Source organism: Neopsephotus bourkii, unplaced genomic scaffold (genome assembly GCF_033783945.1).
Source record: "Neopsephotus bourkii isolate Nb327-2 ecotype Australia unplaced genomic scaffold, CSIRO-AGI_Nbou_v1 NB_816, whole genome shotgun sequence".
NCBI classification, from domain to species: Eukaryota; Metazoa; Chordata; class Aves; order Psittaciformes; family Psittacidae; genus Neopsephotus; species Neopsephotus bourkii.
Genome location: NW_026901312.1, coordinates 248,738 through 272,039, shown reverse-complemented (window position 1 = coordinate 272,039; position 23,302 = coordinate 248,738). Strand labels below are relative to the sequence as shown.

The window sequence follows — 23,302 nt, the reverse complement described above, 5'->3', positions numbered from 1 at the left end:
CAGGAAAAAAAAACCCCACCATCTATAGCAGGAAATAAAAGTCAAAACAACAATAAAATTAACTGAAAAAAGATCAGAAAGTAGATTTTTAATTTATCGTCATCAGAAAAAAAACAACAGAAACCACACCTGAGACTGCTCGAAGTTCAGATACAGGAATTATATTTTGTAATTGTCACTGAACCAATCAATAAGAAGGGCTAATTGCTAGAGATTTAATGTCATATACAATGAATGTGTATTTATGAATATTAGCTGCCAGATGTAACCTCAGCATAACAATGCTCCTGCTGAATCCGATGAGAGTGTTGTGGTTTCAGGAGAAGAATTATCTGCTAAGCAGTGAGCTATCATCTGTGAAGTCCCAGGGAAGGTGAGCCTCACTGAGGTCTTGAATCTACAGACAGGAGTTGTACAACATTATGTTGTCCTACACTGAGCAAGTGACATGCAAACTACAGGAAAACAAAACGAAAAAACAACACTAACAGGGAAAAGTTAATCATTGGCAAAGAAATTTTTGGAGACAAACAGGGAGGTAGAGAATCGCCTTCCCCCTTTTCTCCCCTGTAAAAACACAGGATGGAGGAAGATGTTAGTCACTAATATAATACTGATGTTTAAGGGGGAAATTAATGAACTTAAGGCAAAGAATGGTTTAAAGTGGAACATGTGGTTTCAGCTGTCTGCATTTTACTACTTACTAGGAAAAAAGTGGTTTTAAAGGCAGGAGCACAGGTCTTGGGGGACGCAAAAAAGAAACTCCATGTTACTGTATGACACAGTAAGGAAAGCATTTAACTTCTCGTACTTCACATCCTCGTGAAAAAGAGAATTATAGCTGCCTGACTTTGTAGGACACCGTAGGCTCCTCAGAGAAAATAAACCACAGTATTTACATTAGTACATTACAACAGTGCTTCTTGTGTTCAAATTTCCTCACAACATGTAACGGATCCTCACAGTGGGTTTGCTCAACTGTATTTTACAGACACTAACTTTCAAATAAAAAGGAGTAGATCTATAGGTTGTCCAAAGCCATTGTAGGGGCTCTAAGGTTTAGTCCGGTAAGCTACAGCTTGGGCAAAGACGAGTTTTCTTCTACGCAGGCACCTCTGTTGCAGCCGTTATGTTTTTAGGGCCTGCTGTACGCACCCTGCTGCTTGAAGCGTTTCCCTGCAAGGTGGCAGAGCGCATGGCCATGCTGCACAGTGACGGTGACGACGGACCACCGAGGAGGCCGTGCTCCTTGCCTGAACCACCACTCGTCTGTTGAAGCAGCTCTCGCCCGCTTCTTATTTTGAACGGGGCGACCACGGACTCTGGAAGCCAGTTCAACGTTAAGTGAAGTCGAGCAACGTTTATGTTACGGCCTTCCGACTCCCTGGGGTCGCAGTGCGAACCCGTGAGCGCCCGTAAAACAGCTATCGAGGCTGTTCGCCTCCCACCGGCCACCCCTGCCCGCTCCCCCGGGGCCGACAGGGGCAGCTGCCGCCCTCCCAACGCCCCTCTTCGGCCCTGGCACTCCGCGGGAGGAGGGCCGAGGGCCGCAACCGGTTCCGGGCACGAGGCCTTGCCGCAGGCCTCGCACCTTGACGTGGCCCCCGCTTCCCCGCCAGCGGGCTCCCAGTGTGGCAGGCCGAGGGGCAGCTCTCGTGGCGGCGGCGCCAGGAGCCGGTGGTAGTCGCAGGCCCAGGATCGCGGGTGTCGGCACAGCGCGAAGCCAGCACGGCTGCCATTTCCCCTGGCCCTCGGCGCTGCCGGGCGGGAGCGAGGGCGGGCGGAGGAGGCGGAGAAAGAGGAGGAGAAGGGAGGGGAAAAGGAGGTGGTGGAGCCGGAGTGAACTGAGCCGTTCAGCTGCCAACACTCACACATCGCCTGCTGCCGCAGCCGCGCTGTTCGCGGACCCCGGGCGAGAGGGAAGGCGAGGGAAAGCCAGGCGCGGGAGAGGAGGCAGAAGACCGCTAGCAGGGGAAGGAAGACAGGAGGGGAGCGCAGGGAGAGGGAGAAGGAGCCCTCCTCCCCGCGGAGAGACGACTTCCCATATAGCTGGGGACAGAGGGAGAAGCTGGCGCTCAGAAACTGTGAGAGAAGCTTTCCAAGCAAGTTACTTAATCCCCGCAGAGCGGCGGGAGGAGGGGACAGCAGCAATCACCGATTATAACCATTATTCCCAACCCTTCATCATTTAACCCCCGGGCGGTTCAATGCACTACTCCAAGCTCTTCCTAGTTTCCTCCTTGGGGTAACTTCGGAGGACGCGCCGCCGGTGCCGCCCGGAGGTGAGCAGAAGAGCCTCGGAAGAAGGAAGAAGTTTTGTGGGGGTTGCGTGCGGAGGAGGAGAAGATGGGCTGGAAAAGCCGCTGCTGCTGGGGAGGCGGAGGCGGCGGGGACCTTCTCTGCCGGCTCACCCTGGTGCTGGGGTTTCTGCTGCCCGCCTGCAGGACGCGTCTGTACACCAACCACTGGGCTGTTCGGATAACTGGGGGGCTCCCGGAGGCCAACAGGATAGCTAGCAAATACGGTTACGTCAATATAGGACAGGTAACCCTCTTTACAACTACTTCGGAGCGGGCGCCAGCGGCGGGGCCGAAGGGGGGGGGGGGCGGGCAGGGTCCGCTGTCGCTGGGGCACGGGCAAGGGACGGGCAGTTCCGCGGCCGCCGCGCGACCCCGGCCCCGGCGCGGGCCCCGGCGCTGTCCCGGCCTCCCGCTGCGGAGGTGATGCGCGGGGGCAGGTACACCAGGGGCGCGCCAGAGGAGTCGCGGCCGCGGCGCCCCCAGCGCGGCCAGGTGCGGAGCGGGGCGCTTGCCGCGGAGCCGCCCGCGGGCCAGGGTGAGGGCGCGGTGGGGCCCCTCTGTGTCTTCCCCGCCGCGATGCTGCCTCCGCCGCGGCTGAACTTTGCTCTCCGGCTGAGCACTGTCCTGCCCCCTTTGCAAAGAAAAGAACGCCGGTAGAAGAGGAACTCGCTCTGCAGCGAGCCACTGTCTCCCCGGAGGTCAGGACGTGGCAGCTGCGGCCACCGGCCCTCAGCGGGGGGCGGCCCGACCCCCCTTCTGACAGGACATGCGGGGGAAATTGGTGACAGGGGCGGTCCCGCTGCCTCGGGGTGGCCCCGGCGCCTCTGTGCGGCGGCCGGGGACGCGGGGTTGTCCCTGGGAGGGAGCCATACCCTCCGCCGCCGCGGCCCAAGCAGCCGTCCCGTAGAAGACTCGCTTTCCGCCGGGTGTGGTGGATACGCGGAGGGAGAAGCCAGCTTCGGGATACTAGCACGCCAGGCTGAGCTTCCTGGGCCCGCGGAAGCCGGCCCGTTGGGCAGCACCTGGGCTCTGCGGAGCCCGCAGATGTTTCGCTTGAAAACACCTGGATTGGGTAGATCGAGAAATTACCCCGTGAGAAAATTCTTGGATCCAGCCAGGTCCGGGAACTGCAAGTGAGGAAACACCTGGTTTTTCCTGGATCCCAGCAGTCTGAAAAATCTCTTCCCCACTGCAGCTAGGCACAGTTGCCGTTTGAAATGTCCTAAGATCACTTTTTCTGACAGTTTCTGCCAAGTATCCTAAGATTTCCTGGCAGTTATCCTCAAAATATGACTTGTATATGTAGGATTTATCGAGGTGAACATGTAAAAAAAATAATTCCCTTGCATGCTTGGCTGCGAACATCCAAGCAGAGTCTTCCTAGTCAGTAGTTTATACATGAAGGTTTAGAAATGAGTATTTACAGGTACAGCAGGCTTCATCATACATGAGATTCACAGAAACACAGCTGCGTTTACACAACAGGCCTTTTACATCAACTGGATCAAAGTGAGACCTGATTATTATTTGTGTTGTAAAATGAGTTCCCCATGTACTGCATCATTGACTTAGAAGTTTAAAGTATGCATCTCTACTGTTCCCAATCATTGCAAGCCTGAATAAAACAGCTGTGCAGTTTATTAAGATAATTTGCATGAGAAAAGCTGGAAAATGGCACTGAAATAGCACAAAACAGGGTATGTAAAGATGCAGATACTTAGAAGAACTGAGTCCCAACTTCTCTCTTAGAGCACTTGGGCAGGTCGGCAGTGTTATTCCCATCTGGAGGCACAAAAATTCAGGAGGAAGCTTTCATACAGAAATTGAATCCCCACCTTGAATCTGCCATTTAGAAATCCAAATATAAAGTCTTTCTTTTTTTGTTTTACGAACGCCTTTTGCCCAAGGTGTTTCTCTGTATTGCTGACTGGGCCTTTATAGTGCCAAAATAAACAACAGTCAGTTGGAGGATGTGCTTTATCCCTTTTGGTCAGGCCAGCTGGCCAAACCTGGTTTTTTATACCTTGCACATCCAAACCTCGTGGAATTACAGAAAGAATGGAGCAAGGCACTATTGCTTCTTTCATGTCACTGGAAGTGCCGTGTATACACCTATAAGATATTAATAAGAGATACATTGCTGATCAGGTGCATAGATGGGAATAAGACAAAATAGAGACTATAAATAATGAAAAAAATGGAAAATGCATTACTGAGGATACAGATAAAAAGAGTGTATGTGAAGGGAGCTGATACTGTCAGTTATGCAGATACGGTAGCTTAAAGTAGAAGACGAATGTAAGAATGTTAAATGATGGGTGTATGAGAAAGAAAACTTCAGCAGTGATATAAACTAGACTGGTGGGTGATTCCTTATCTTCTGGTTGTAACCAGCCTTTAAGAACAAGAAGCAGGCAGTGGGTATATGTGAAGAAATTCCTCAGAACTTCCTGTATGTGTTTTGGATTAGACTAACTTGGTGCTATATGTCATTGTACAGTGCCAGCATAGAGCTCAGCACTCTACTGTTACAGCTACATGCCCTAAAAAGTGTTGTGCGTTTGCACAAGGTCTAACACAGAGCTTCCCTTCATGGGTATCTTCTTACAATAGCCAGTGTTAAGTTTCTGATCATTTCTTGCAAGATCATCTCCAAGTCATATTTGCATGTTTGCTAGTATGTTGGCGGTCCAATGTCTGACCTTTTATTCCCAGCTAGTGCTTATTCATCTTTTCTCAGACTGATGTGGACGCTAGATAGAATTCAGAGTTCATAAAATAATCCAAGTGGCTGTGGTCTGACCATACTTAGTTTAACATGTAAATATATAATTCAAAGCTTGTGTAAAATAATTCTATAACTGTATTTCTTGAAAATACAAACGTGTATTGTTTTCTGTAAAGCTTACTGATCATTCTTTGTAGACTATATCAATTGATGAAAACGGATAAAGGGAATAAGGCATTAACTTTTAGAGAAAGGAAGTCAGGAAGGCTCTGGACTGATGAATTAGATTTGCCTGTAATGGGCTTTTTTGCATAGATCTGGAAAAGCTAGAAGATACTTGAGGCAGAACAGGAAGTGCAAAAGAATAAGAATATGGGGCAACAATCTACTGTTTATTACTTAGAGACAATCATAAGCAATTAAAAAATATCTATTTGGTATAAAATATTGAAAGACATCCTTTTAGTTGACTATAAAAAACACTGAAAGAGATAACTAGTAAGCAGAATTTTCTGTTAGAGACAGGACTTCACGTGCTTAATGTTTGTATTTTGTAGCAGCTATGGCCAGGCACTTAAACTTTGGTTTTACAGATAATGTGTCTTCTAGGTAAGCTAAAATATTGTAATTAAAGCTGAAAGTGTCAGTAAGAGCTAAGATGTTTACTTGTGCTTGAAGAACATAATTACAAATCGCATAAAAATACACATCCCCAAATCACCTGAAGTAGATTAAAAAAAAAAACCCTAGTGTAATGCATTAAGCATATTTCTTTTTCTTTTTTTTTTTTTTAATTAAATTTGTAAGCGCACCTTTAAGGAGAAAGTGCAAAAAAGCTAAATACAAATCCCACTAACTGGCCCAAAGAATCAGCTCAGTACTTGTGACCAAGAAAAATAATGGAATTAAAATATTCAAGGAAAGAGGTAGTAAAACTATGTGTAAAAATGAAATTCAGGTAGGTGGATTTGCAAAGTTGCAAACCAGGGTATTCTAACAACAGCTACTTGTATGATTAGAGCTGAAGGGAATAGTGGAAAACAGGGTTTCTGAATATCTTACCATCCACTCTGTTAATTTTGCATGGGTGGTGATGCAAGGTGCCATGGAAGAGAGAGTTTAGGGTAGGTTAGGAGTAAGATAGGTAACTGATGGACAGCGGTAAAGCCGTTGATGTCATCTGCCTGGATTTGTGTAAAGCATTCGACACTGTCCCACACGACATCCTTGTCTCTAAATTGGAGAGACATCAATTTGATGGATGAACCACTTGGTGGATAAAGAACTGGCTGGATGGCTGCATGCAAACAGTTGTGGTCAATGGCTCAATGTCCATTTGGAGACCAGTAACGAGTGGTGTCCCTCAGGGATCGGTGTTGGGACCGGTCTTGTTCAGTATCTTTGTCGCTGACATGGACAATGGGATTGAGTGCGCCCTCAGCAAGTTTGCCAATGACACCAAGCTGTGTGGTTTGGTTGATACGCTGGAGGGAAGGAATGCCATCCAGAGGGACCTTGACTTGCTTGTGAGGTGGGCTGATGCCAACCTCATGAAGTTTAACCATGCCAAGTGCAAGGTCCTACACCTGGGTCAGAGCAATCCCAGACATAGCTACAGGTTGGGCAGAAAAGAGATTCAGAGCAGCCCTGTGGAGAAGGACTTGGGGGTGTTGGTTGATGGGAAAATGAACATGAGCCGGCTTCAGTGTGCGCTTGCAGCCCAGAAAGCCAACCATATCCTGGGCTGCATCAAAAGGAGTGTGACCAGCAGGTTGAAGGAGGTGATCCTGCCCCTTTATTCTGCTCTCGTGAGACCTCACTTGGAGTATTGTGTACAGTTCCGGTGTCCTCAACATAAAAAGGACATGGAACTGTTGGAATAAGTCCAGAGAAGGGCCATGAGGATGATCAGGGGACTGGAGCACCTCCTGTATGAAGACAGGCTGAGACAGTTGGGGCTGTTCAGCCTGGAGAAGAGAAGGCTGCGTGGAGACCTCATAGCAGCCTTCCGGTATCGGAAGGGGGCATATAGGGATGCTGGAGAGGAACTCTTCATTAGGGACTGTAGTGGTAGGACAAGGGGTAATGGGTTAAAACTTAAACAGGGGAAGTTTAGATTGGATATAAGGAGGAAATTCTTTCCTGTTAGGGTGGTAAGGCACTGGAATAGGTTGTCCAGGGAGGTTGTGAATGCTCCATCCCTGGTAGTGTTCAGGGCCAGGTTGGACGAGGCCTTGGGTGATATGGTTTAGAGCAAGGTGTCACTGCCCATGGCAGGGGGGTTGGAACTTGATGATCTTAAGCTCCTTTCCAACCCTAACTATTCTATGATTCTATATTCAGATTGTGTTTGTGGAAAAATGTCTTTGAAAGGTAAGTTAAGTTGATCAGTGGCGACAAGACTGTAGACCCAGAAAGGCAGTGAATCAGAAACACTGGACAACATCCTTCCTCCCAGTTTTTGTTATTTGATGTGTTTGTGGTAACAGGTGAAGTTTAGTTTTCCCTCTTTTTTGGTGCTTGTGAGATTTGGAGAATATACGTCTGTGTCTTGGAATTCTGTTTAAGTCCATTTTCATTGCCATAGTGCTGTCAGGAAAGCTACAAAGCTTATCTGAACGAGTGGACGAGTCCGACAGAAAGAGATTTTAGAGGAGACTTTGAGAACACCTGCTGGTGAGCAGTAAAGAACTGCAACTCACAGCTTCTGGTAAGCTGTTGCTCTCAAATTTCTGTGGTCTCCATCTCTTGTTACAGAAATCTGAAGCTTTATCTTCTCTTCTTATTGAAAAGAGGAATTTTCCATTAATTTTTAGGGGACACAACACAACAGAAAAACAATCCTCTTTTATGTTTTTCCAGGCTACGTGTTCTGATTCATGTTTCTTGCAAATTGCTCCAATGTACTGCTCATTTATCCTGTATTTCCTTGCCATTACCAACGTGAAGTTGACAGACGCAGAAGCTTGTTTTTCAAAGATACTTGAATTCTTGCAGTATCTAATGAGCCTGGCAGTAATTTTCTTTATCTGCGGTTTGGAAGAGCATGGAACAACAACTTAGACCTATGATTGTATCAACTGTTACTTACTTTCTGCCGGCAAACCTTTTCCCCCCCACAGGATTCGATGAAGGTTATATATTGCAAAAACAAGAGGCAGTAGGTAAAAAAAAAACAGAGGCAGTAGATTACCTTGTTGATTGATACAAGTGGCCATGGTAGCCATTGGAAAGTCAGTGATTTTGCTTGCTGTAGTTAGTGCCGTTAGTTTGGAGCTTCCTATTTGAACTGATGCTCAAATTAACAGGCCTTCATTTAAGGCATATTAAAGGCCTGTCCCATAACTTTAAGCTTGAGTACTTGGTTACTGGTACTGTAATTTCTATGGCATCACCCCATCTGTATTAAGGAGAGTGGAGCAAAGACAGTGAAACATAGTAGAAGCTACAAGAAAATTGGCCCAAGGTCTCCTGTTTTTATTGGACTTTTGAATAGTACAGACGTGTGATAGGAGGACTTAAAAGCATAGAATTGACTTTTTTTCTTTCCTTCTCTCCCAGTCCCCCCATATATTGCAGCCATTTCTGGTCTACCCTTGAAGTGCAATTAGTAGTTTCTGTAGCAAGCAGATCCTTGTCTGTAAAAAAAAAAAAAAAAAAAGCACCCCTATTCTTTTTGCATGGGTCTTTTAAGAAAGTGGTCTGGACTAGCAAGCCATCTGGGCCTATGATAAACTAGTGTAATTCAGAACAGCCAAGTTGTTCAAAGTTGCATGCTGGGTGGAGCATTTTGGGGTATAACACATCACCCAGCAGCTCCAGGCTGACCTATTTTAGCATTCTATCTTGTAGTACACTACGCAGACCTTTCAGTTGGAAATAAAATATCTATCGCTGATGTTGGGTAATTTTTTTTCACTGTTGGCAGCTACTGAAGGCTAAACTTGAAGTCTGTGAAGCATTTTGTACAGTTGGCATGCATATTGCAACTGTGTTGATAGTGTGGGGATTCCCTACTATACAGTGAAAGAAGGAAGCCCTCTTTTGATATAGCCATGAAAATTAAGGCGTACTGATACATCATCCTGATTCCCATGAATTTCCTTGCTTCTTGTAAACACAGCTTCTCCCTGGCTATAGATTTCTCGTTTGGTGCTAAAATATTCTCAGACAACTAGAGAAGGGAGCACCACCTTATAGAGTTAATGACTTGTTAAGCATCTGAGAAGCTTGGAATCCTACTCTGGGCTCCAGTGATAAAGGCTTTTGTCCCCTTGGATTTATCAATGTATGCTTTTTTTCCTGCAATTCTTTGTTTATATAGGTAAAAGAGGAGGAGCTCCAGTAACTGACTGGACATGTGAGTTCATTTTAATTTGAAATGTGTGGCTTTACAATGAGTTTTTTTTTAGGTCTGTGCTCTTCTAGAAAGTGATGCCTCATCAGCTTCAGGTTGCTGTCATCAGATGCCAGGAGTTTCTTATTCAGGCAAGGGACTTTCCTTGAAGGTGCAAGAGAGCAGGAGGAGCAAACAGCTGATACCCCAAAGGTGATGGAAGAGATAAAGGTATCTTATCTGTGGCTTCAACAATCAAGAGAAATGCAGCATGAGTTAGTATAGGAATAAACTTTAGATCTTTCTATTCTTTTTTCTTTCTTAATGCTAGGCAGGGTTTGAGGATCACGGAATCATACAATTGTTTGGGTTGGAAGGGACCTTCAGAGATCATCTAGTCCATCCCCTCTGCAACGAGCAGAGATATCTTCAACTAGATCAGGTTGCCCAGAACCCCATCCAGCCTGGTCTCTAATGTCTTCAGGGATGGCACATCAACACTTTTGTATCTCACAGCCTTCATCTCCTGACTGTATTCTTCCAGTAATTTTTCTGATCGCCTCCAGGCTAGTGGCCTACTTCACACACTTGGCAAATGATAGGCTACCCTTTCTCTCAAATTTTCTTCCTGCAAGGAATACACACTCGTTGCCAAAAGACACCTAAGTGTGCTGAGTTTGAGGTGTGGCCCAGGAGTTACTGTTAGATATACAGATGCGGTTTTTTAGATAACATAAATGTTTGTGTAATTTGACAAAAGGTGTTTCGGTTTTGGGGGTTGGGTATTTTTTTTCTTATTTGTTTGGGTTGTTTTATTTGTTTGTTTTCAGCTGTGGGTTTATAGATTTAAAGCCAGCAGTCACACAAAGAGGTAATAAATACTGCCTCATTTCAAACCTGAGTCCCAGAGATGGCACGGGGAAGATGTTATGTAACAAGATCAATGGATCAGAAAGAATGGGAAGAATGCCTCTTTTCCATTTTCCAGATCTGTTCCTGATGGGAAGTGAAAGGAAATTTTGCAAAATAAGTTGTTGAAATTGGAAGACTAGAAAAAAGTTTAGTTAAGAGAACAGGGAGCTTATTTAAGATGAAGAGCCTAATGCTAGGTTGTTGTCTTCGGCAAACGAAAGAGTTTGCTACGTGATCTCCACCACCTTTTACATGGATAACTCAAAAAAGCAGGGTGATAGGTCTTTTGTCTGTGCAATTCAGCTACACCAGAATAAGAATATAGGTAGCTAAGAGATGAGACATGCCCCTTAAGCACCTGTGTGGTCACAGTAATGGAACAGAATATACTTTTACTAAAATTTAATATCTGGGATAAACTTAATGAAGCCCTGAGTATTAAACTTGCAATTACCAGGAGTATGGCATTAAAAGAATCAAAGCTAGGTTTACTTAAAGCACTATGCACATGCAGATGTAGTCGGGTTGCACAGATACACCAAGGAAAATTGAATTTTCTCTTCTTCATGGCAGAAAAGTGTACATTTAGGGACTGGTAGAGAATAACCACCAGGTAGAAAGATCTTTGAAAAATATAAGTACTGAAATAATGTTCTTGCAAATGGTTGCATGCCACAAAAAAAAACACAGAAAACCATCATGTATTGGAGAATACAAAGGGTATGCCATGGTTAATTGCTTCATCCTTAGCCATAGTTCTCTTGTCTGTGTGATTAAAAAGGAGAGGGAGGAGAGAGAGAAAGCAGAGTTTGCTACTACTAAATGTGAGCTTCCACTGGGAGTTGGACGAAGAAAAGGATGTGCCAAATGGGTTCTGGTGATAGAAGCAGTCTAATGGTCTTTGTATGTTACAAAATGAGGGAAGATGAGAATCTTGTTTAACAGCAGTACTAGTCAAGCTACAAATGATGGTATGATTTTTTATTTAAAGCCTTTAGGCAAGCATATGCTAGATTATACTTCTAAGAATAACAATTAGTTGCAAGCCCAATTTAGAAATGACAGTGTTTGTGGGAACTGCTCCTCTCAAACAAAGTACATAAAGACAGACCAGGTTAAAATGGAAGAACCAGAAATCTGAAAACACATAGAGTTATATTAATAGTACATAATACATCTGGTATGACATGACCTCTGCTGACAGTGGCTGATGATTGTAGGAATGAAGGTCAGGGGGGTACATCTCTACAGATAAATTTGTTGATTGCAGTGCCCTTGAGGAGGATCAGCTGTTCCCACATCTTTCCTGGCAGGTACTTAACCAGTTTTCAAAGATCTTCGGTAAGGAAGCTCTATGGTGCCATGGTTGATCCTAGTGGCTCATCATCCTCTTTGCCCTTGTGAAGTCTAAGCTGTATCTGTCTTCCTTCAGTTAGCTTGTGGTTTTTGTTTCTCTATGAACATAAAGAGTAGAGGTATCAGAAAAGGTGTCTTCCTGCTGCCCACTTCTGTCTTTTTTCATTCAAGCCCAGTCCTTTCCCGTGTTTTACATAGGTCAGGCTTTCACTAATTGGTCTTGCTATTTGAATCTGGTCTTTCTGAGTGATCCACATCTTTGTGAACAAGGCACTCTTGCAATGTTACAGCTGAGTACGACATAAGGATTCCTTCAGTTGTCTTCAGGACAGCACTCCTATTTGTGTAGCCCATGTTTTGTCTTTCCTGTATCTGTATGACATTGTTGACTTAGTTCAGCTTGTGATCTGTGGCTCATGAACAGATTCTACCAAATTGCTAGCCTGTTGTTCTCCAGCGTGAATTTATCCAGTAGATTATCGTGATTACTTTGCACATGCTTTTTGCTGAATCTTGCCTGTTTTTCCAGACCTTGTTTTACAGTTCCATTTTCTTTTGAATTCTGTTTCTGCCTCCCAAAATGCTTGGAGATCCCCTTTTCTCCTTCATGTATGTTACGTTTAATAAGTATCTTTCCTATGCCAGTTTCCAGGTCCCTAGTTGAAGTATTGACCAAAAAAGTTGCAATGTTACGTAGTTTTGACTTACTATTCCATAGCTTGATTTTGTGCCTTACTTCAGGAATTTGAAGAGGACTGTTTTATCAAGTAGTACTTGAAGATATATACAGTTTTTAATTTGCAAAATATCAGCTCAAAATGAATGCAAAAATTTCAAGGATATTAGGCTGGTCTGGATCATGAGTGATTGCTATTATATACCTTAAGTTGTTCATAAGAGGGTTTTTTAAACCCAGTTTTAAACAAGTCTAAAAATAGCCAGTTTTAAAAGTGGCTTTGTTACGTGTTCTCCGTCTGGAAAGGTTGGGTTTGTTGGTTGTTTTTTTTTTCCCACTTACTTCCAATTTACAGATTTAATTTAGTCATGGCCAGTATATGTCTGTTCTTGTGCTTAAGTGTCTTGTCTGCTTCTCAAGCATGTTTGCAGGGGGAGCCAGCCTTCACTTTTGCTTCTGTATCTTCTAGTCTCCTATTAGAAGATAGGCTTACAATTCCCATGGTCATTTTGATTGACATCTGTTTGCCTTGCTTATATACATTTTCCCAACAGCTTTGTACAGTGCAATAAATAATTCTCTAGACTTGTCAGACAAGATATTTCCAGTATTGTATTTGCATGTTTTGCAGCTGTGTTCTTTAGTTTTGTGATTGACCAGTGTATCTTTCTCTTCCTTTCCAAGTGATAAATTGTAAAATCACAAAGTGGGGAGATATGTATGTCAGCCATGGATGTGAGTAAATCATATTGTCCCTAGTGAAGAACTATGTGGTCCTTGTCACCTGCCAGACACAAGGGTAAATACGATCAAACAAAATTGTGCTTGCCAGACATAGATAGCTTAAGACAGTAAGTGATTATTTGGCAACATGCTGGACCCAATTTGATTGATCTTTGCAGAATGAAAAACTCTTGGAATGGAACATTGGCAAGTCCAGGAGAGTATCAGAGCTACACCATGAAATCCTGCCAGAACAGCTTGTTGTGGAAATTCTTGTGGATCATGTGACTGTGTATGATGGAGATGAGACTGTAAAAGGCAGATTAGCCAGGCATGATCATGGATTATATAGTTTAAATAAATTGGGAAATAAAAAGATTCTCAGTACAGACTTCTCCATATAGAAGGAATCTTCTCCCAGGGAAGCGGCATGCTTCCAAATGTGGGATAGACATCACAATCACAAAGGGCCATGGTTTTTATCTTTTTTTTTGTGATGTTTCTGTGGCAGCAGAGAATAGGCGTCATTTATATTTGTTTTCTAGGGCCAAACTGGAGTTATAGAGATGGTACAAATCACAGTTAAAACCTTTGCTGCATTCTCTTATTAATTCGTGTCCAAACTGGAATAAAACAACTGGGTTTTGCACAAGAGTGCTTAGTGGGCAGTGAAGGTGTTACTGAATAGTGCTGTGTGGCTGAAAAGAATGTTCTCCTTTTTAAAAATATTTAGCTTGATCAGTGGTAGCATATCACCTCCCTTCTGAATAAATCTAGAGAACAGTTTTTTTCTTTTATTGAGCTTTTCTTTGCAGAGTGTATTAACACAGTAACCTGATGTCTTGAAAATAAACACAAAGTAAAATGCATGCTGTGTCATGCCTCGAAGGCCGGTAGTATGACATTTAGGGCATAGAGAATTAGTTTCTGTAACATTTCTGCTCACGTGAATAGCCTTTATTCAAAATGACCCATAAGGATGCAAAGGTCATTCTGGGTCGTCTGGCCTGCCTCCCTGCCTGTATGCCAGTGGTGTTAAGTTACTGTCTGTGGGAGAGAATGAACAAAACAAGCATCTGATGCTTCTCCCTAGCACTCCCTTCACCTCTTTCCAGCTCAGGAGACTGCTTGAACTGGGTACGACTTCTACATACTTAGAAATTCTTGATGTATTTTTTTGTCCAGACACTTGTCCAACCTTTTAACTGAAAGTAAACTTCCAGCATCCAAATATTCTTTGCCAAGGATTTTAAAAGCTTGGCACTTAACTGCCTGAAGAGCCACCTCTCTTCTGCTTCATACTTACTGGTCTTTTGATGGCTGCAGAAAGAGATGGTGAAGATTGATTCCTGCTCACTCTTATGCCATAGATGATTTTTTTAGTTTTCTGGTATTTTCCTCTAAATTGTATCATATCTAGACTGAAGAGTCTTAACTTAGCTATTTCCCACTCAGAGGGTGTACCATATATTTGTCCATTCTACTTCTCAATTTGGAAACTTTTCCAGCTCTGTTATGTCTTCTTTGAATAGAAGGGAATTGAACTGCACATAGTACATAAATTGTAGCAAAACTTTGGATTATTCTTACAGTGCCATTTTCTCTGCTTTATTACCCGTACTTCTGTTGATTATGTCTACCATGCCATTTGCTGTTGGGACTTCTACTGAGCTGAATTTCCATGGATTAGTCTGCCATAGCCCCAAGATCATCACTCCTCAGTGGTACTGAGCAGCACAAACCAGATCATTTTAGTGTGAGGTTGTGTTTGCACATACGTTCATCCACATTTGTCTACATGTGATTTCATTTGACATTTCATTGTCATCACTGAATTCTGCAGCTTCCTTCTGCAGCTCACACAGGCAGCGGCAGTCTTTACACCCATCATTGATAACAACAGCTGACATCTACACTTCATTGCTCACTTCATTTTCCATGTAATTTTTTTTCGTGAAATAATGTAGGACACAGAAGAGGTTCTACCATGGACCACAGCAAAAATCCATGGATGGCAGGGACCTCTGCCCATTGTGAGAAGCTAGTTGCTTTTTAATAAACAGCTAACTAATTGATCCTAATCTTTCTTTTCAGTTTTTTAATTGATTACTTGCTTCTGCAAAGACCTTATAGAATCATTGAATCAGCTAGGCTGGAAAAGACGTTTAAGAGCATCAAGTCCAACCATTACTCCAGCACTGCCAAGACCACCAATAAACCATGTCACTGAGGACCTCATTTACACGGTTTTTGAACACTTCAGGTACAGTGTTTCCACTGCTTCCCAGGGCAGCCTGTTCCAATGCTTGTTCACTCTCTGTGTGAAGAAATTTTTCCTAATATGCAATCTAAACCTCCCCTGTTGGAGCCTGAGGCCAGATTTCGTTCCCTCTGTGCCTTCGCCATTCTAACTTTCTCTCTGGATATCCTAATGATGTCCTTGTATTTTTCGTGGGCTCACTGTCCCTTCTTCCACAGGTGATATGTTATCTTTTTATCCCTGAGTTCAGACAGTATCTTCCTGCTCAGCCAGGCTGCTCTTCCCTGCTCATTTGATTTTTTGGCACATGGGGGACTGCCTTCTCCTGCATCTTGAGGATTTCATTCTTGAAGAGTGTCCCGCTTTCCTGGACCCCTTTGTACTTCAGTAATGTTCCCCAAGGAGCTCTGCAAGCCAGCATCCTAAACAGGCCCAAATCAACCCTCCGGAAGTCTTAAGATGGAGGTTTTCCTGACCTTCTTCCTGACTTCTCCAAGGACTGAAAATTCAGTCATTTTGTGATCGCTTTGCCCAAGAGAGCCGCCAACCAGTCCTTCTCTGTTTGTGAACAGCAGGTCTAGCCAGACATCTCCCCTGGTTGGCTCACTAACCAGCTGGGTTAGGTAGTATCTTCCACACCCTCCAGGAACCTCCTGGATTGTTTCTTCTCTGCTGCATTGTGCTTCTAGCGGACATCTGATAGCTTGAAGTTGCCTATGAGAACAGCGGGAAGTGATCACGAAACTTTTCCTGGTTGAAGAACACTTACTTCATGCTGGCTGTGTGGTCTATAACAGACTTTCTCGGTTGGCCTTCCCCCGATCTTCACCCACAGATGTTCAGCCTTCTCTCTCACAACTGAGTTCAAACCAGTTGATTCATTCCTTGGCATACAACGCAACCCCATCACCTCTTTTTTTTTCCTATCCATCCTGAGGAGCCTGTACCATCCATTGCAGGACTCCAGTCATGTGAATCATTCCACCATATTTCTTTGATGGCAGTCATGTCATGATTTCTTCCAGCTCCTCCTGTTTGTTGCCCATGCTGTAGGCATTGGCATATATGCGTTTAAGTTGCCAGTGGATCTGGACTCCAACAGCAGCATCCTACCTCATAGCTCAGTCTGGTGTTATCCCCTTCCCCCTTCAAACCTAGTCTAAAGCCCTCTCTATAAGCCCTGCTAAGTCCTGGGCTAAAATCCTTTTCCCCCTTTCTACCATGTCTTCTTAAATTCTTCAAAGCTTTTGGTGAATGATATTGTCAAAAGCCTTTTGGAAGTCCAGCCAGAGTATATCTCTCTATGCATCTTTACCTATATGCTTGACCTTTTCACAGAGCACTGATACATTTGTAAAGCAGATTTTCCCTCAATTAACTATTTCCAAAGAAGTAATTTTTTTTCATTCAAGTGTCCATTAATTATCTTATTTCTTAGTTCTTACTCATTTGCCTAGTAGTGACTTGCAAGTTCAGAGTACTTCAGATCTCCATTTAGAAATAGACTTCGCATTTGCCACTCTGTTGTCCTCAAATGTGAAAACATTTTTTTAAGTAAAGAGATTTCATGCCACTGTTCTTGTTGCTTTCAGTTACTGTAATTTCTGAGTGCTTTAACTATGTAATCCATATTCCTTCCACACTCTGCAGAATATTTGTATTTCACATATCCTGTCTCTAGTAACCCATCTGAGCTGAACTGAAGCAAACAAATCAGTCACATGCTAAACTTTGAAAAAAATTTGATGCTTCATGAGTATTCTGGGGTCCAGTGAGTCAAACATGAATGAACAGCAGTGGCAGGTCTTTAAGCTGAGAAGTTTCCCTACCCATCGTAGGAATGAATAACACTACTTCCTTGCAGGAATGGACTGCAGCGTAAGATCTGTTTTCTCTTGAACAACCAAGGAGCAGTAATTTTACCCTTTGGGAGTGGGTACCCCAATTAAACAAAATAAGTCTTGATAGACCAGATGTGTCACATCACTGCGACAGAACAAGAGCTCCATCATGAGCTAGCATGATAGTAGTAACTATGATACTGTTCTCAGTTTTATTCTTGAAATGTTCCCTTTTGCTCGATTGTAAGCCAAATTATTCTCTTCCTTGGAGCGTAAGCACAACATTAGTAGTATTTTATTTACACCTGTTTGAGGTACAAGGTCATTTCCAGAGAGGACATGTATGACAATATCTGGGTTTTCCTTGACAGTTGACACGTGCCTATCTCTGCATTACTGTCATTCCTCCTTTCTGCGTATTGGATCAAGCAGTACATTTGCTTCAGCTCAGAGAAGTTTAAATATCCATTGTCAGTGAACAGACTCCTCCTGATAATTCTTAGGCTACTGCATGATGACTGTGGCCAACTGACATATCTCAAAGCTGTTGCCTGGAAAAACTGATAACTGGAATTAAACAGGGTTGCTGAGCCTTGCTTTCTAAAAGAGTTAACCATGCTGTGACCGAAAGGGGCTCTGGACTGTGTTGGTGTCATAGGTCTTATCAATAAATGGTTCTACCATTGCAACAGACAGCTTTTTTCGGAAGTTTTCTTGTAGATAAATACCATTCCCATCCTGTGAAATCTGAATAATTTCCATTTCTTTTATGACAACTACAAATATTAATCTGACACACTTAACTGCACAGTGAGAAATTCTAGTGGTGGCTGGAATCTGTGTGGATTTCCTGATGTTTCTGATCTCATAGGACTCATCTGACGTGATAACATGTTTCAAAATGGAAATCCAAATCCATTTATCCATTAGGTTTCTCCAATTCACTGCTACCATTTGAAGTGACTGCCTTTTCCCTAATTGAGTATTTTGGAATTACATATATAAAGCTGATATATTAAACAAATATTCAGTAGACATATTTCTCCTTGTGTAAGAAAAATCTACTTTCAGATGCACAGTTAAGCATTTGTTCAGCCTTTAGGTTGTAAGATTTTGTTCTCTGAACAAGTAGGCTACCAAGGAATATTCTTTGAAAGCGTGAAATGGACAGTGAAAGCTGTGACCTGTATTTCATTGGTTTGAGTAAATTTAGATACTTAATTATGAATTTAATATTACTTCCCCTTGCATTTCTCTGTAGTCTGAAGTAATTTAGAAGCTGATATATGAACTTATACATTAGGATGCTAACTTAATGTAGACCTCACTGAGGTCTGGATTAAAAAAGATTTTTTCTTCATTATGTGCTTACGGCAGCACCTCCTACTACACTATTGCAGTTCTCACTTCTACAGCAGAAGATCCCACTGATGCCAGTGAAAGTTGAATTGAAACTTAATCACTCTTCTGGCACTATGGAAGTTGGTACAGCAGGAGAGATATGCATATTTCTTACTTTGTATGTCACTTTTTTTTTTTTGCTGTTGTTGTGATTGCAGATAGCTGCTGTAGGTGAAATAGTATACAATTATGCTAGAATAACTGTCCTTTGGTGTGCTGTAATATGTATGTTTATCCTCACTAAACATTAGTTACATTAGATACGATAAAGTTTTCTTTCTTACTAGGTTTGAACGCTACAATATGTAGTCATTTTGGGGATATTTTTTTGTCATGTTTGCTTCTTAGTGCTTTTTCTTTACAGTATCTTTAGATACTGACAAAGACACATTTTTTTCATATTCATACTGTTAAGCTTAGGAAGCTATTAAGTTCCTCTTCAGAAACTGTTACTCATACAAATAGCTGTTGCTCAAGTTGTTTTAGCAAATCAGTGAGATTATATGTGGGTATGAAGACTGCTTATATAAATAATGGATACTGGCAAACCTTATTTTTACACAAAAAAAGTACAAACTTTTGTACAGCTCAAGCATTAAGATAAGATAGGTGAATGTTATCAGCGTCATGCCTAGCTCTGGATAAGTTGCATGCTTCGCTTTAGCATACTGCACAGAGTGAAAGATCATTGGACTTTAACACAGTACAAAGTTGAGGGCATATGATCTAAAACACTGTAAAGGAGTGTAGGATTTAGTGCCTGCGCACAGCACATAGATGAACATACTCAGTCCTAGGTATTTCCATAAGTCACTTCTTTATTACACTTCAGCAAATTATATAAGTAGGGACAGGTGGCCTGGGAAGAGCACAGGGATGTTGTCTGGGAAGCTAAGGACAGACTAGGGACAACATGGGCCCTCTCTGGAAGCTGTCAGGAGAACTGGCTACTCTGGATTTGGAGAAGGCTGAGGTTCTGAATGACTTCTTTTCCTCAGTCTTCACTGGCAAATGCTCTGACCGCACCACCCAAGTCTTGGAAGGCAGACGCAGAGACCGTGAGAATGAAGACCTTGGGCCCACTGTAGGAGAGGATCTGGTTCGAGACCATCTTAAAAACCTGAATGTGCACAAGTCCATGGGACCTGATGAAATCCATCAATGGGTCCTGAAGGAGCTGGTGAATGAAGTTGCTAAGCCACTGGCCATCATATTTGAAAAATCATGGGAATCAGGTGACATTCCCCATGACTGGAAAAAGGGAAATATTACCCCCATTTTCAAGAAGGGGAACATGGATGACCTGGGGAATTACAGACCAGTCAGTCTCACCTCTGTGCCTGGCAAAATCTTGGAGCAGATTCTCCTGGAAGCCATGCTAAGGCACATGAAAATCAACAAGGTGCTTGGAGACAGCCAGCATGGCTTCACTAAGGGGAAATCCTGCCTGACCAATTTGGTGGCCTTTTATGATGGGGCTACAGAACTGATGGACAGGGGTAGAGCAGTTGATGGCATCTACCTGGACTTGTGTGAAGCGTTCGACACTGTCCCACATGACATCCTTGTCTCTAAATTGGAGAGACATCAATCTGATGGGTGGACCACTCGGTTGATAAAGAACTGGCTGGATGGCCATACGCAAAGAGTTGCGGTCAATGGCTCAATGTCCAGCTGGAGACCAGTAACTAGTGGTGTTCCTCAGGGATCGGTGTTCGGACCGGTCTTGTTCAGCATCTTTGTCAGTGACATGGACAGTGGGATTGAGTGCGCCCTCAGCAAGTTTGCCGATGACACCAAGCTGTGCGGTTCGGTTGATACGCTGGAGGGAAGGAATGCCATCCAGAGGGACCTTGACTTGCTTGTGAGGTGGGCTGATGCCAACCTCATGAAGTTTAACCATGCCAAGTGCAAGGTCCTACACCTGGGTTGGAGCAATCCCAGGCACAGGTACAGGTTGGGCAGAGAAGAGATTCAGAGCAGCCTGTGGAGAAGGACTTGGGGGTGTTGGTGGATGGGAAAATGAACATGAGCTGGCTTCAGTGTGCACTTGAAGCCCAGAAAGCCAACCGTATCCTGGGCTGCATCAAAAGGAGTGTGACCAGCAGGTCGAAGGAGGTGATCCTGCCCCTTTACTCTGCTCTCGTGAGACCTGACCTGGAGTATTGTGTGCAGTTCTGATGTCCTCAACATAAAAAGGACATGGAACTGTTGGAACAAGTCCAGAGAAGGGCCACGAGGATGATCAGGGGACTGGAGCACCTCCCATATGAAGATAGGCTGAGACAGTTGGGGCTGTTCAGCTTGAAGAAAAGAAGGCTGCATGGAGACCTCAAAGCAGCATTCTGGTATCTGAAGGGGGCCTATACGGATGCTGGGGAGGAACTCTTCATTAGGGACTGTAGTGGTAGGACAAGGGGTAATGGGTTGAAACTTAAACAGGGGAAGTTTAGATTGGATATAAGGAGGAAATTCTTTCCTGTTAGGGTAGTGAGGCACTGGAATAGGTTGCCCAGGGAGGTTGTGAATGCTCCATCCCTGGCAGTGTTCAAGGCCAGGTTGGAAAGCGCCTTGGGTGATACGGTTTAGAGCGAGGTGTCACTGCCCATGGCAGGGGTGTTGGATCTTGATATCTTAGGTTCCTTTCCAACCCTAACTATCCTGTGATTCTATGATTCTGTAAAGAACTGGCTGGATGGGCACATGAAAAGACTTGTGGTCAATGGCTCAGTGTCCAGCTGGAGGCCAGTAATGGGTAGTGTCCCTGAGGGATCAGTGTTGGAACTGCTTGTGTTCAACATCTATGTCAGTGACATTGACAGTGGGATTGAGCGTGCTCTCAGCAAGTTTGCCGATGACACCAAGCTGTGTGGTTTGGTTGATACGCTGGAGGGAAGGAATGCCATCCAGAGGGACCTTGACACGCTTGTGAGGTGGGCTGATGCCAACCTCATGAAGTTTAACCATGCCAAGTGTAAGGTCCTACATCTGGATGGAGCAATCCCAGGCACAGCTACAGGTTGGGCAGAGAAGAGATTCAGAGCAGCCCTGCGGAGAAGGACTTGGAGGTGTTGGTGGATGAGAAAACGAACATGACCCAGCTTCAGTGTGCGCTCACAGCTGAGGAAACCAACTGTATCCTGGGTGCATCAAAAGGACCATGACCAGCAGGTCGAAGGAGGTGATCCTGCCCCTCTAGTCTGCTCTCATGAGACCTCACTTGGAGTACTATGTGCAGTTCTGGTGTCCTCAACATAAAAAGGACATGGAACTGTTGGAACAAGTCCATAGAAGGGCCACGAGAATGATCAGGGAACTGGAGCACCTCCCGTATGAAGATCGGCTGAGAAAGTTGGGGCTGTTCAGCCTGGAGAAGAGGAAGCTGCATGGAGACCTCATAGCAGCCTTCCGGTATCTGAAGGGGGCCTATACGGATGCTGGGGAGGGACTCTTCATTAGGGAGTGTAGTGATGGGACAAGGGGTAATGGGTTAAAACCTAAACAGAGGAAGTTTAGATTGGATATAAGGAGGAAATTCTTAACTGTGAGGGTGGTGAGGCTCTGGAATGGGTTGCCCAGGGAGGCTGTGAATGCTTCATCCCTGGCAGTGTTCAAGGCCAGGTTGGACAGAGTCTTGGGTGACATGGTTTAGTGTGAGGTGTCGCTGCCCATAGCAGGGGGTGAAACTGTACGATCTTAAGGTCCTTTCCAACCCTAACTATTCCGTGATTCTATATTGGTTATAGAGGAGGCTTAAATCAAGTCTTATGAAAAAGTCAGTTAAATGAAAACATTGCATTTACTATGACCAGTAAGTGTTGAATTCAATTCTGTAAGAGAAAGTGCAGTGTGAAAAGGTTTATTGCTGGCAATATAAATGTTCGCTGGAAACAGTATGATTGCTGTAGGTCACTGCATTAGTCATTTTGAATGTCATAAACGCTCTTGCTATTAATGTGCTTAAGAGTTTTATATTGATGTTTAAATAAGTGGACAGAGATGCAGCAGTATATCTAACTCGGTGCCCAATTCTTAAATCTTTTACTCATACAAGTAACCCCATTAGATTTGATTACTCTTGATTTATGTGTTTTAAATTCCATTAGCTTTAGTGGAGTTATTTCTGATTTATGGTTTTGTAAATGAGGAGGGACTTGAACCCTACTGGGACTGGGATAGATGTCTACAAGTTTCAGGACAGGGACGGTGGCTATTAAATATTTCATGATTGAGATTTGGAAGGAAATGGATATGAATGTTCTTTGCTGTGAAACTTCTCTTGCTGTAGTATGTTAAAAAATAAAACCTGTTTTTTAACTACCCTTTACAGTGATTGCATGATTGGCATAGCAGTGTCAGAACTTTGTCAAGCGTCATTCTTATGCTGTATTATAATTACATAACAGAGAGTACAGATTATAAGGAAACAGTAATCTTTATTGTCCCTAGTAGCTGAAAATATGTGGAATGTGGCAGTTCTGTTTGCTAGTTAAATAAGCACTCAGGATACTGTATGAGTATCCATCCACGTTCCTTTATAAATGTACATTTTTTCAGTGATAAAACACGAAATAGGGTTGGAACTCAATAGAAAAAGTGACAAAAATTTCAGGTGATGCAGTATATCATTTAGGTATCTAAAATTACAGAGTAGTGAATTGGGGGGGGGGGGGGGTGTGAAGAATTTAGAAAGCTGTGGCAATTTGGTCCACCCCTCCAAATGTTAAAGGTAGTCGTTTCCTATTCGATGGCTTTGTTATGGTGGGTGT

General features: G+C 43.6%; 1 protein-coding gene across 2 annotated transcripts in view; it reads left to right on the top strand.

Annotated features, from left to right (window-relative positions):
- Positions 1-1,843: 1,843 nt before the first annotated feature.
- Positions 1,844-23,302, top strand: part of PCSK5 (proprotein convertase subtilisin/kexin type 5) — a 269,863-nt gene continuing 248,404 nt past the window's right edge. The window contains exon 1 of one of the 2 annotated variants that reach the window (XM_061355628.1): positions 1,844-2,544. In XM_061355628.1, the coding sequence (XP_061211612.1) occupies positions 2,347-2,544 (198 nt within the window). In that variant the 5' untranslated portion in view covers positions 1,844-2,346. The remainder of the gene's footprint in view (positions 2,545-23,302) is intronic. The other variant, XM_061355629.1, reaches the window with a different exon arrangement.